This window comes from Brassica oleracea, chromosome C2, assembly GCF_000695525.1.
Source record: "Brassica oleracea var. oleracea cultivar TO1000 chromosome C2, BOL, whole genome shotgun sequence".
NCBI classification, from domain to species: Eukaryota; Viridiplantae; Streptophyta; class Magnoliopsida; order Brassicales; family Brassicaceae; genus Brassica; species Brassica oleracea.
Window position 1 is genome coordinate 41,617,635 of NC_027749.1, and position 11,635 is coordinate 41,629,269.

The 11,635-nt window shown below is 38.2% G+C and overlaps 3 protein-coding genes across 8 annotated transcripts in view; 2 read left to right on the forward strand and 1 right to left on the reverse strand.

Moving 5' to 3' along the window:
* The first annotated feature begins 3,555 nt into the window (after positions 1–3,555).
* Positions 3,556–7,042, forward strand: LOC106325742 (subtilisin-like protease SBT5.4). 2 transcript variants are annotated; one of them, XM_013763793.1, is made up of 9 exons: positions 3,556–3,638; positions 3,723–3,835; positions 3,906–4,003; positions 4,074–4,238; positions 4,550–5,285; positions 5,367–5,612; positions 5,692–5,809; positions 6,124–6,337; positions 6,408–7,042. In XM_013763793.1, the coding sequence occupies exons 1-9, from the start codon at positions 3,567–3,569 to the stop codon at positions 6,941–6,943; spliced, it is 2,298 nt and encodes a 765-aa protein (XP_013619247.1). In that variant the 5' UTR covers positions 3,556–3,566; the 3' UTR covers positions 6,944–7,042. The 2 variants fall into 2 exon arrangements, with proteins under 2 accessions (XP_013619247.1, XP_013619248.1); XM_013763794.1 differs by having other exon boundaries at positions 3,726–3,835.
* Positions 7,043–7,460: 418 nt separating this feature from the next.
* LOC106327184 (probable galacturonosyltransferase 4) lies at positions 7,461–10,494 on the forward strand. Of its 2 annotated transcripts, none has more exons than XM_013765258.1 (9): positions 7,461–7,663; positions 7,738–7,772; positions 7,869–7,910; positions 8,002–8,077; positions 8,165–8,310; positions 8,563–8,834; positions 8,914–9,271; positions 9,356–9,931; positions 10,026–10,494. In XM_013765258.1, exons 1-9 carry the CDS (start codon positions 7,561–7,563, stop codon positions 10,299–10,301), a joined length of 1,884 nt encoding a protein of 627 aa, XP_013620712.1. In that variant the 5' UTR covers positions 7,461–7,560; the 3' UTR covers positions 10,302–10,494. The 2 variants fall into 2 exon arrangements, with proteins under 2 accessions (XP_013620712.1, XP_013620713.1); XM_013765259.1 differs by having other exon boundaries at positions 8,005–8,077.
* Positions 10,470–11,635, reverse strand: part of LOC106327185 (protein PHR1-LIKE 1-like) — a 2,235-nt gene continuing 1,069 nt past the window's right edge. For all 4 annotated transcript variants that reach the window (XM_013765263.1, XM_013765260.1, XM_013765262.1 and 1 more), the window contains 4 exons: positions 11,555–11,597; positions 11,413–11,470; positions 11,249–11,318; positions 10,470–11,166 (listed from right to left, as the gene is read on the reverse strand). In XM_013765263.1, the coding sequence (XP_013620717.1) occupies positions 10,678–11,166; positions 11,249–11,318; positions 11,413–11,470; positions 11,555–11,597 (660 nt within the window). In that variant the 3' untranslated portion in view covers positions 10,470–10,677. The remainder of the gene's footprint in view (positions 11,167–11,248; positions 11,319–11,412; positions 11,471–11,554; positions 11,598–11,635) is intronic.

Here is an 11,635-nt window from a genome sequence, read left to right on the forward strand (position 1 = left end):
GGGGGGGGGGGTATCGGCGAGAAGGGTTTCATTAGGCTTCGAGTCGTCTGTGACGTGGTCATTTTCGGTTGCCGTTGGGTTTGTGTTGAAGAGGCGACGGCGTATATGCTGGGGACGGCTCGTTTGGCCATCAGGAGTTGTGAGTGCCGCGACCAAAGCAGCTAGTTGGTCGTTTGTCATTTTTTGGACTTCGTCTTGATGAGCGAGTCGAGCCATGATAGAGCTCATGAAATCTGCGGTGATGGGTGGCACGGCTTCAGGCGTAGGGGTTGGTTCTCCGCCCGGAGCGCCGAAGGTGGCGTCGTCTTGAGCCATGTAGATCTAGAACGTTACTTTAGTCAGCCCCACGGTGGGCGCCAATTGTTTGAACGGGATTCAGTCGACTAGGTTGAAAGAAATCGGAAATGGGATGACTAAAGACGTTTTATTAGATTCAAGCCAAAGGGTTACAAGAGTGACGGGAAAGTGAGAAAGACAACCTAGAAAGCTCAAAGCCACAAGATCAAAGAGACAACTAAAACCCTAGATCTAGCCGCTCAGTGTGTAAAATCCCAAAGTCCTCTCTCTTGTTGCTTCCTCCTCCCCTTTTATAGGTCTCCTACCCTTGATGCCCTAATTTCATACCTCTTTGGGCCTTGATGTGAGAAGACGAGTATACGGGCCTGGGCAAAGTTCTCTCCAAGCCGGGCACTTCGGGTCGGCTTAGTCGACTGGCTAAAAGTACTCTAAAGTCGAGCTGACGTCATTAGCCGCCAAGCCGACTAAACTAATTAAACTTGCTGGATTAGGGCCTGTTATTCGATGGGCCTTGTGGAGGGATGTAATCCATCTTCTACAATCCCGATGACAAAATCTTGTTAACTGTAGTTGCATAGCTTATCAGGATGAAGAAACCAACTGATATCAATGACTTACTTAAAGAGAGGTACATAGTTCTCTTGTGATTTTGACTATATTTGGCAAACTTCTCCTTTAGGAGTGGGAGTTCAGATACCCATTCGGATTCTATTCTGGTTTTGGGTTTCCGGGATCAAAGATTTCAATCTCATTCAGGTATTTCTAAATTTCGGTTCGGTTCGGGTTTAGATAACCCATTTAAATTTTTTTAAAATTTTAAAATTCATTATATACTTTAGCTATTTTACATATTTACTTTTGAGTGTTTGTATATGTTTTCAAGTATTTAAGACAATTTAAAAATATTTTACAACTTAAAATATCTTACATACTTTGGATGTTTTTAATATACATTAAATCTAAAAATAATTAATATATTTAGGTATATAAATATATTTCGAAAACATTCGGGTACCCAAAATACTTCGGGTCAGGTCGGTTTCGGTTCTCTAAATACCAAAATTTTGAACCCATTCGGATATTTAATCTATTTTTGTTTGGATTCAGTACTACTTTTTCGGATCGGACTCGGTTCGATTCTCCGAATTCAGATTTTTTGCCCAGCCATACTCTCTCTCCTTAAGTTTCTACGTATAGTAACCATCACTGTATTAATTTTTATTCTCATCGTCCTATATATTAAATGAGAAGTCATTTAAATGACTTTTTCTTAGGTGTCAATCATAGAAAGAGTTTAAGAAAAAATGTTATAATTTGATTGGTGATAAATTTTCAATTTTCAATTATTTTAATTTGATATAAAATAAAAGGTAAGTCAACTAATTAATATCACTTACCAAATAAACTAAAAAATATTAAAAATAATAATTTATAGTAACTAATTGTCAAAATTATAGAAAGTGGAAAAATGTTTGATTAATTCTTTTATATCTATATACTAAATAAAATAATTAATAGAACACAATTTATACAAAACGATATAATGATTCCATATTCTTATATAAAATATTATATTTATATATATAAAGCATTATAATAATTATTAATGTCTTATAATGTCCATATATGTCTTATAAGTCATTTATAAAATAATATATCATGGCTTATTTTTAAACTATTTATAAGAGTTTATCAAACATTTATAAAAAATAGAAATCTTCCTATATATCAAACGAGAAGTCACGTAAGTGATTTTTACTTACGTATCGTTAATTTTTTAATTCTTAAGAAAATTATTATAATTTTCCTGGTCAATAAATTTTAATTTTATTTATTTTATTTTAGATTTAAAATAAAAAATAATGCTAGAACCAATTAATATCACTTGCCAAATAATCTAAATTATGATGACAAAAAAAATCTAAATTATATTACAAATAATATTATTTTCAGATAATAACACTGTATATCTAAGAATTATCTTACTTTTAAAATTATATTTTTTTAAATTTATTATCGTCCTATATATTAAATGAAAAGTCACTTAAATGATTTTTGCTTAGGTGTCCATCATAGAGAGAGTTTAAGAAAAAAATGTTATAATATGATTGGTGAGAAATTTTCAATTTTCAATTATTTTAATTTGATCTAAAATAAAAGGTAAGTCTAAAACTAACTAATACCACTTACCAAATAAACTTAAAGATATTACAAATAATAATTTATAGTACTTAATTGTCAAAATTATAGAAAGTGGAAAAATGTTTGATTAATTTGTTTATATCTATATACTAAAGAAAATAATTAATAGAACACAATTTATACAAAACGATATAATTATTTCATATTCATATATAAAATATTATATTTGTATATAAAGTATTATAATAACTATTAATGTCTTATAATGTCCATATATGTCTTATAAGTCATTTATAAAATAATCTATCATGGCTTATTTTTAAAAATTATTTATAAGAGTTTATCAAACATTTATAAAAAATAGAAATCCTCATATATATCAAACGAGAAGTCACTTAAGTGATTTTTACTTACGTATCGTTCATTTTTTAATTCTTAAAAAATTGTTATAATTTTCTTGGTCAATAATTTTTAATTTTATTTATTTTATTTTAGATTTAAAATAAAAATTAAAGCTGGAACGAATTAATATTACTTGCTAAATAATCTATATTATGATGACAAAAAAAATCTAAATTATATTTCAAATAATATGATTTTCAGATAATAACACAGTATATCTAAGAATTATCTTACTTTTAAAATTATATTTTTGAAAAATTATTATATTGAATTATAATTAATTATTTAATATCTCATATAAATATAATATTAGTAAAATAAAATTCGTTTTAAATTATATATAAAAATTCATTAATGATAATATTGATATTAACCATTTTAACTTTTAATGTGAGAACTCAGTTGCAAAAAAATCACTTCGCAAATAATAGTATAGAAGAGGTACGTTCCGTGTCATCGTAGCACTTAAATTCGTAAGTTTGGTTAGAAAAAATCTAACAAAATAAATAATTTTTTATCAATTAATTAAGTTTGGTAAGTTTAGATAGAGAAGAATCCATCAAAATATATCAATTATGATTTATTTCCTTTTGTAGAAAATTTGTTATTTATTTCTAAAAAATATTTCAGTTTTAATAATATAGATTAAGATACAAGCTACCGTATATATAGGTTATATTAATATTTTCTTCTCCACTTTCTGCACAGATACAATGCTATCAGCTATGACGAAAACTCTACTTGCATTGTTAATCATCTTCTCTCTGTTTCATGTCCCTGCTTTTGCTGTGAAAAAGGTAAGTATCTTCATATGGGGAACACGTTCTTGTTACCTATGTGAGCTTATATATTAACAAGACTGTTGTTTTGATTGACTATAGAAGTCGTACATTGTTTACTTGGGATCTCACTCACATGGCCCTGAAGTCTCCTCCTTAGCCCTTAAACGTGTAGCTGAATCTCATCATGAGTTGCTGGGATCCTTTTTGGGAAGGTAATAATATGACTTCACGTCTGATGCTTATATTCTTAGTGTTTGATCTGGTTCTCATGCTTTTCGATAGTCATGAGAAGGCTAGAAACGCAATCTTCTACTCATACGATAGACATATCAACGGCTTTGCAGCAGTTCTTGAAGAAGAAGAAGCCGAAGCTATTTCAAGTAATTCAAAACTCTCGTTCTCTCTTTTGAGTTTATTTGAGAGTTTAACCTTCAGAGTGTTTGAACGCAGAGCATCCGAATGTGATCAGTGTGTTTCTAGACAAGGGGAAGAAGTTGCATACAACACATTCTTGGGAGTTCATGCAATTGGAGAAGGATGGTGTGATCCCGTCAAGTTCCTTGTGGTCAAAGGCAAGACTTGGTGAAGACACAATCATCGGAAACATTGACACTGGTTTGCAATTTTCACTTCCTCTGCTCCCTCTTCCTTAATTTACTAACTAACAACAACTAAATCCACAACCGGAAGCTTGTGGCCTGGTGGTAAAGGGTTCACGGCTGTGAGTTCCGCCACCTAGTTGTCACGTCGATTAAAATGGGGTGAAAAAGACGGTTCTTCTGGATGCCTTAAGCGGACTCCTCGGCTTAGTTCCAATAGACAGTCATTAGGGGCTAGTCTTGTCTCTGGTCTTTTTTTAGGGCATCCAGATACCAGAGTCATCAAGAAAAAAAAACAACTAAACCCACATCTCTGTTTATCATCAGGTGTCTGGTCTGAATCCCAAAGCTTTAGCCCACATGGTCTTGGACCTGTTCCTTGTCGATGGAAAGGAAGTTGCAACACCGCTGGCAATGTTAGTTGCAACAGGAAGCTTATAGGAACAAGGTACTTCAACAAAGGATACTTAGTTTCCGCGGGTCTCAACAGCAACTCTTCCTTTGAGTCTGCTCGTGACCATGATGGTCACGGCACTCACACGCTCTCAACAGCAGGAGGCCACTTTGTCCGGGGAGCTAGCGTCTTCGGTGTAGGCAACGGAACTGCGAAAGGAGGCTCTCCATTGTCCAGAGTAGCTTCCTACAAGGCCTGCTGGCCTCCTGTTAACGGCTCTGAGTGCTTTGACGCTGATATCTTGGCTGCCTTTGATATGGCCATCCATGATGGTGTTGATGTCCTCTCTGTCTCTCTCGGTGGTGATCCTGCTGATTACTTCGCAGATGGCATTGCCATCGGCTCCTTCCACGCTGTTAAACATGGTATCACTGTGGTCTGTTCCGCTGGAAACTCTGGCCCCGCTCCTGCAACTGTCTCAAACGTGGCCCCTTGGATACTCACCGTAGCAGCCAGCACGCTAGACCGTGAGTTCCAGTCCTTTGTGCAGCTTGCGAGTGGCGAACGGTTCAAGGGAGAAAGCATGTCAAAGGCCTTGCCTGCAGGGAAAATGTTTAGTCTCACAACGGGAGCTCAAGCTAAACTTGCCAATGCATCTGCTATAGATGCGTAAGTCAAAAACAACTTTGAGCTACAATTCTGTCTAGTCTAATTGTAGTACATAACTTGTTGTTGTTGTTGTTAAACCAGGATGCTTTGCAAAGAAGGCACGTTAGATCCGCACAAGGCAAAGGGTAAGATCATGGTGTGTCTGAGAGGAAACTCATCAAGAGTGGAAAAAGGTAGACAAGCAGCTCAAGCTGGTGCTGCTGGTATGATTCTATGCAATGATAAGGCATCAGGGAATGATATCACAGCTGATCCTCATTTTCTTCCTGCTACACATATCAACTTTTTCGATAGTCAAGCCTTGTTCTCTTACGTTAACTCCACTTAGTATGCACTCCCAGTCCCATATACTTGTTTTTTTTTTTGTGTACTGCTTCATCGTTTTGATTATAACGTTGGTTTACAGTTTAGAGCCCATGGGAACTCTTACTGCACCTGCAGCAGCTTTTGGCATCAAACCAGCTCCATATATGGCAAATTTCTCATCTCAAGGACCTAACACTGTTACACCAGGAATCCTTAAGGTCTATTCTATTTCTATCTCCTCATAGATACTCCCTCCGTTGTTCCGTTTAAATAGATTAGATAGATGAAATTTCGTTTCACAAAAATAGATTTTTGTGTTTTCTATAAAAATTTTTTTGTAAATTTCAAGAAAAATAATTGATTTTGTTGAATTAAGACCGGTTAAAAGTTATTGAAAACTGAAAATTAAAGAAAACATTTTTTAATATTAGCGAAAACACCAAAGAAAAATCCATTTTTTTGGAAAGGAGGGGGTATATGTATCCATTCCCCCCGCTTCTTCTTGCTCATTTGATGGTATGGTTTTGATTAGCCTGACGTGACTGCTCCTGGGGTCGACATCATAGCCGCCTACACAAGGGAACAAAGTCTCAGCGGCTTGGAATTTGATCATCGCACGACTGCATTCTATATAGAATCTGGCACTTCCATGTCCTGCCCTCATGTTGCTGGTGTTGCCGGTCTTCTCAGGACAATGCACCCTTCATGGAGTTCAGCTGCCATCAGATCTGCTATCATGACCACCGGTATATGCTTATTTCCACTCTTTTCATTCGAGATACATACACACTCTCATTATTGCGCTTTCACGTGCAGCGAGAACACGAGACAACAGAGTTAGCCCCATGCTCAACGGGTCTTACGTGAAGGCAAACTCATTCAACTACGGTTCAGGACATATCAGGCCAAACCGTGCAGGAGATCCAGGATTGGTCTATGACTTGACAGTGAACGACTACTTGGACTTTCTTTGCGCAGTTGGGTACAACCAAACGATGATTAAGCTTTTCTCAGAGAGTCCTTCCTACAAATGCCCCAAGGAAGCTAGTGTTGTAAACTTGAACTATCCATCCATCACGGTGCCTAACCTCACAGGCTCTTCTGTGACTGTGACCCGGAAACTGAAGAATGTAGGATCCGTGGGCACTTATGCGGCAAATGTCAGGGAGCCACATGGCGTGTCCGTGAATGTTGAGCCGAGTGTGTTGAAGTTTGATAGAGTTGGTCAAGTTAAAAGCTTTAAGATGACACTGAAGCCTAAATGGGTTGCAAAAGACTATGCCTTTGGTGGTCTCACATGGAGTGATGGCAAACACTACGTAAGAAGTCCTATTGTTGTCTCTACCGCCTAGTTGATAGAGAGAGAGAGAGAGAGAGAGAGAGAGATCCATTATGTTGACACAGCTTTTCTTTCTTGGTTTTACTCCTTTTTACCTAATGATCGATGTTGGTGGTTGAAATGATCTAATGCTGTTCACAGCAACATTTTATCTAAGTTTTTTACCGTTTCCTTTCTCAAAACTAGCAAAATATATAATGCCATGGAATATTCTTAAATCATCAACAGGACAGCAACTCACTCATGTCACTTTGATCATGCAACAGAGTTTATTCAACAACGCATAGCAAGTTTGAGACAGTTATAGTCCAAGAAAGTGTATGTGCCAACTAAAACTGTGTCGGTTTGATTGATTAGTGAGCTGTGTTAAGGGGGAAATCTGGACCACATAATACAGAGACAATTAAACATCGAAATCATTAGAAATAATTAAATATATTTTATATAGTTAATGGCTGAATAATTTGAGAAAAGCGAAAAAGGGTAAAAGCGTCTTTCTCCGAACAGCTGCTAATTTTCACTTGGGGGGTTATCTTGTCTCTCTCACTAAAAACAGAATAATTCAGAGTCCGCAACACACGAGCATGTTGTTGTTCTATCTCTCTTGATCTTGATGCGACGAAGACGACGATGTTGAAGTTTCAAAATGTTGTTCTTTTCTTCTTGCTCCTCACGGTAGCAGCTCCAATCCTTCTCTACACAGATTCCTACACCTCCGTCAAGACCCCATTTTGTCAGTTTCCTCTCTCCCTCTATCTCTCATCTCCGATTTGGTTGGTTTCTTATCCTCTGTGTTTGATTCTGCAGCTAAACGCGAGTTCCTCGAGGACGTAACCGCCCTGGTCAGTGTCATTCTCTCATTTTCTCCTTCTTCTTCTTCCTCCTCGATATCTGAGTTCTTGTGATTTCATTCTTACGCTTTATTGTTTATTGTTCAGACTTTCAATTCCAACGAGAATCGTTTGAATCTGCTTCATCGGGTACTTTTCTCTCTTTGCAAGTTACTTGATTCCCTTCAGATCTTTGCCAGTCTCTTAAAATTTGCAATCTTGTTGTTCCAATTGGATATAGGAGGAATCTCCTGTAGATGTTAGAAGAGGAGTCGTGGGTGTGGTCTATTCCAAACAAGACTCTGATTCGTCTATAAGTACTGCGAAGCTCCTTCTATCTTGTTTCATTCCCTTTGTAACTCTTATTCTTTACGTGTTGGTTCACAAAAGTTTCCCTTTTTCAGAAGCTAGAGACCACCAAGTCTCTGCTCGAGTTCTTTATGAAGCTCAGTCTCAAACTGACAATACCATCAAACAAGTCACTGATGCTGCCTCAGAGATGGATAAGCCAAAGGTTATGCACGCTTCTGATGGCAACGCCCACAATAGGGTAAGTTTTCTATATGAATTGTATGGTCCCCCAATAGAATCAGATTGGTTTTCATTCGCTTCTCCTCATTGATAGGCTCTAGATTTGCCTTTATGCGTAGTAGTAGTAGCCATTGTAGCTTAGGATAAACTGATCTTGTCCCTTGTAGTATAGCAAAATCGCCAAGTTAAAGTGGAGTGGATGCTAATGCTAATGTAGTTGTCCTCGGTGTTGTTGTGCTGAAAGTATCTCTTTACTCTCATTATCTTGTAGGAAAGAATGCATGTTCAGTTGACCCAGAAAACTTCTGGAAAGGTTGATGAGCAAGAGACTAAAGGTTCTGGAGCTGAGAAAGAGAGCGGAAACGTGAGGATGCCTGATGCTCAGGTGAGGCATCTTAAAGATCAGCTGATCAGGGCAAAGGTTTATCTTTCACTTCCAGCTGCAAAGGCTAATGCACATTTTGTGAGAGAGCTTCGTCTCCGTATTAAAGAAGTTCAACGGCTGGTTGTAGATGTCGCCAAGGATTCGGATCTGCCAAAGAAGTAAGTGTCCTTGGAAATGCAGTTAGAATAAAAACTTCGTCCTGTGATTAATTTCTCTGGCCTTTTTTTAAAAACTCAGCGCTATTGAAAAACTGAAAGCGATGGAACAAACATTGGCCAAAGGCAAGGAGATCCAAGATGACTGTTCCACAGTGGTCAAGAAGCTACGTGCAATGCTCCACTCGGCAGAGGAGCAGCTACGTGTCCATAAGAAGCAAGCCATGTTCTTGACACAGTTGACTGCTAAGACGATTCCAAAGGGCCTTCACTGCCTCCCTCTACGCCTCACTACCGATTATTACGCTTTAAATTCGTCTGAACAACAGTTTCCCAATCAGGAGAAACTAGAAGATAATCAGCTGTATCACTATGCCCTCTTCTCTGACAATGTTTTGGCTACATCAGTTGTTGTTAACTCTACCATAGCCAATGCCAAGGTAAGAGTTGACTCTGTACATCTGATTAAACAGTTAAATGAGTTTATTTCTGTAAAACTTATTGTCTTAATGGCTTATTGGCAGCATCCCTCAAAGCATGTCTTCCACATCGTCACGGACAGACTCAACTATGCGGCAATGAGGATGTGGTTCCTAGACAACCCACCAGGCAAAGCCACCATCCAGGTTCAGAACGTTGAAGAATTTACATGGCTGAATTCAAGCTACAGTCCTGTTCTCAAACAGCTCAGTTCTCGGTCGATGATAGACTACTACTTCAGGGCACACCATGCAAATTCAGATACCAACTTGAAGTTCCGGAATCCAAAATACTTGTCCATCCTTAACCATCTTCGTTTTTACTTGCCTGAGATCTTCCCCAAGCTCAGCAAGGTGCTCTTCTTGGATGATGATATAGTTGTGCAGAAGGACCTTTCTGGTCTTTGGTCAGTTGATCTCAAGGGTAATGTCAACGGTGCTGTCGAGACTTGTGGGGAGAGCTTTCATCGCTTTGACCGTTATCTGAACTTCTCGAATCCACTCATCTCCAAGAATTTTGACCCTCGAGCTTGTGGATGGGCGTATGGTATGAATGTTTTTGATCTCCACGAGTGGAAGAGGCAAAACATCACAGAGGTTTACCATAGATGGCAGAATCTGGTATGCAGGAAATATACTCACTTATGTTTTCAATTATTGCTTTCAACAATGGTTTGCTGATCTTATACACGAATCTGTTTTTTTGAACTTGCAGAATCAAGACCGAGATTTGTGGAAGCTAGGGACACTGCCGCCTGGTCTCATCACATTTTGGAAACGAACATACCCATTAGACCGGAAATGGCACGTACTGGGTCTTGGATACAACCCGAGTGTGAACCAGAGGGATATTGAAAGGGCAGCCGTCGTGCACTATAATGGCAACCTCAAACCATGGCTAGAGATTGGGATTCCAAAATATCGAGGCCTCTGGTCAAAGCACGTCGACTACCAGCACGTTTACCTCAGAGAATGCAACATCAATCCTTAGAATTAGAGTCTCTATTGAAGAGCACTGTAATATGTTTAAAAACTTTATTTCTTTTATTTTTTGATATTCATTACAAGAAAACAAAATTGTAGATGATACGTTAAACTCATTACTACTGTTACTATTTGTGATGAATTAGTTTCACAAGAATCTTCACTATGTTGGGAATAAGAAAGTACATTTGTTTTGTATTTTTATCAAATTACAGCACAACACGACATATATTCATTGTTCATGCTATAGTGGCAGTGTCTATGATTAGAGAGTTGTGATCACCTCACTAAAGAGGAAACTCCTAACTAATAGGAATAAGGATAGACAAACAAAACTACATGCGACAGATACACTCAGCTACAGATGCCACCTGATACACAACTCATAGATCGTCTCCTGAAACCTTGTCTTGAGTCCCGAGCAGTGATGTAGATGGATGGTCAAAGGCAAGAGCATGGTCTGGCTGATGGTAAGAAGCGTTCAAGCCTGATTCTAGTATTGGGTGAGCTACTACCATCTCAGGTGTATAACCAGCTGCACCTCCTCTCACCAATCTAGGCTTCTTTGATGATCTCTCTTCACCTGCGCTCTCGTCTTGAGAACCAGCGTTACACCCTGACTCTGGTGTCAATGGCTCCCGGTAAGATGAAAGAGACTCGTCAACTGAAAGGCTTTTGTCAGGTCCACAATCCTTGCCAGATTTATCTTGTAGAGGAGACTCGGATGTTGGAGCAGGTGTTGCAGGATCTGATTCGCCAGTAACTGGGCCAGAGGGCTCGCCGAGAGCTCCACTGAGTCGCTGTTGCTCTTCAATTATCTTCTTCAAGTACTTCCCTTGGGCTTCTATCCGTAGTTGCAGCTGCCTTTGCACCTACAAAAGCATCAAAGAATGTCATATTTGACGCAAACTAACTGCTTAACTATTTATTTAAGTGGCGTGGTGAAGGGCATACTTCTAGTTGCTCGTGCAATCGTTTCTGAACCTCCATCTGCAACTTGAGGGCTTCAGTTATCTGCATTCCCCTGTAACCGAAAAGTTAGCCTCTTTATGATCATTTAATCTTAAGCACCAGGCGGTAGCATCAACAATCAACTGAAACAATGGAAGTTCACGTACGACGAACCGTCCAACCCAGAGAGCACATCTCCAGATTCTTTCTTATCAGTTTTCTTCCCTGAAAGATAAATAAAATACCAGTTTCAGGCCAATAGGCAAGTGGGAGGATTGTAGAGATTAAAGGAAATTAATGTCCAACTACCTTCTAAAGACGAATCTGGCAGATACTTTGCAAGTCGATATTTCTGAGTTCAAAACACATTTGTAAAAATCAGTAAAAGAA

Bases quoted from the DNA above. Each gene is read 5' to 3' on its own strand.
- LOC106325742 (XM_013763793.1), top strand. From the start codon at position 3,567: ATGACGAAAACTCTACTTGCATTGTTAATCATCTTCTCTCTGTTTCAT. The intron at 4,239-4,549 runs GTTTGCAATTTT...GTTTATCATCAG, and splicing joins CATCGGAAACATTGACACTG to GTGTCTGGTCTGAATCCCAA. The intron at 5,286-5,366 runs GTAAGTCAAAAA...TTGTTAAACCAG, and splicing joins AATGCATCTGCTATAGATGC to GATGCTTTGCAAAGAAGGCA.
- LOC106327184 (XM_013765258.1), top strand. From the start codon at position 7,561: ATGTTGAAGTTTCAAAATGTTGTTCTTTTCTTCTTGCTCCTCACGGTA. The intron at 7,664-7,737 runs GTCAGTTTCCTC...TTGATTCTGCAG, and splicing joins CTCCGTCAAGACCCCATTTT to CTAAACGCGAGTTCCTCGAG. The intron at 9,932-10,025 runs GTATGCAGGAAA...TTGAACTTGCAG, and splicing joins ACCATAGATGGCAGAATCTG to AATCAAGACCGAGATTTGTG.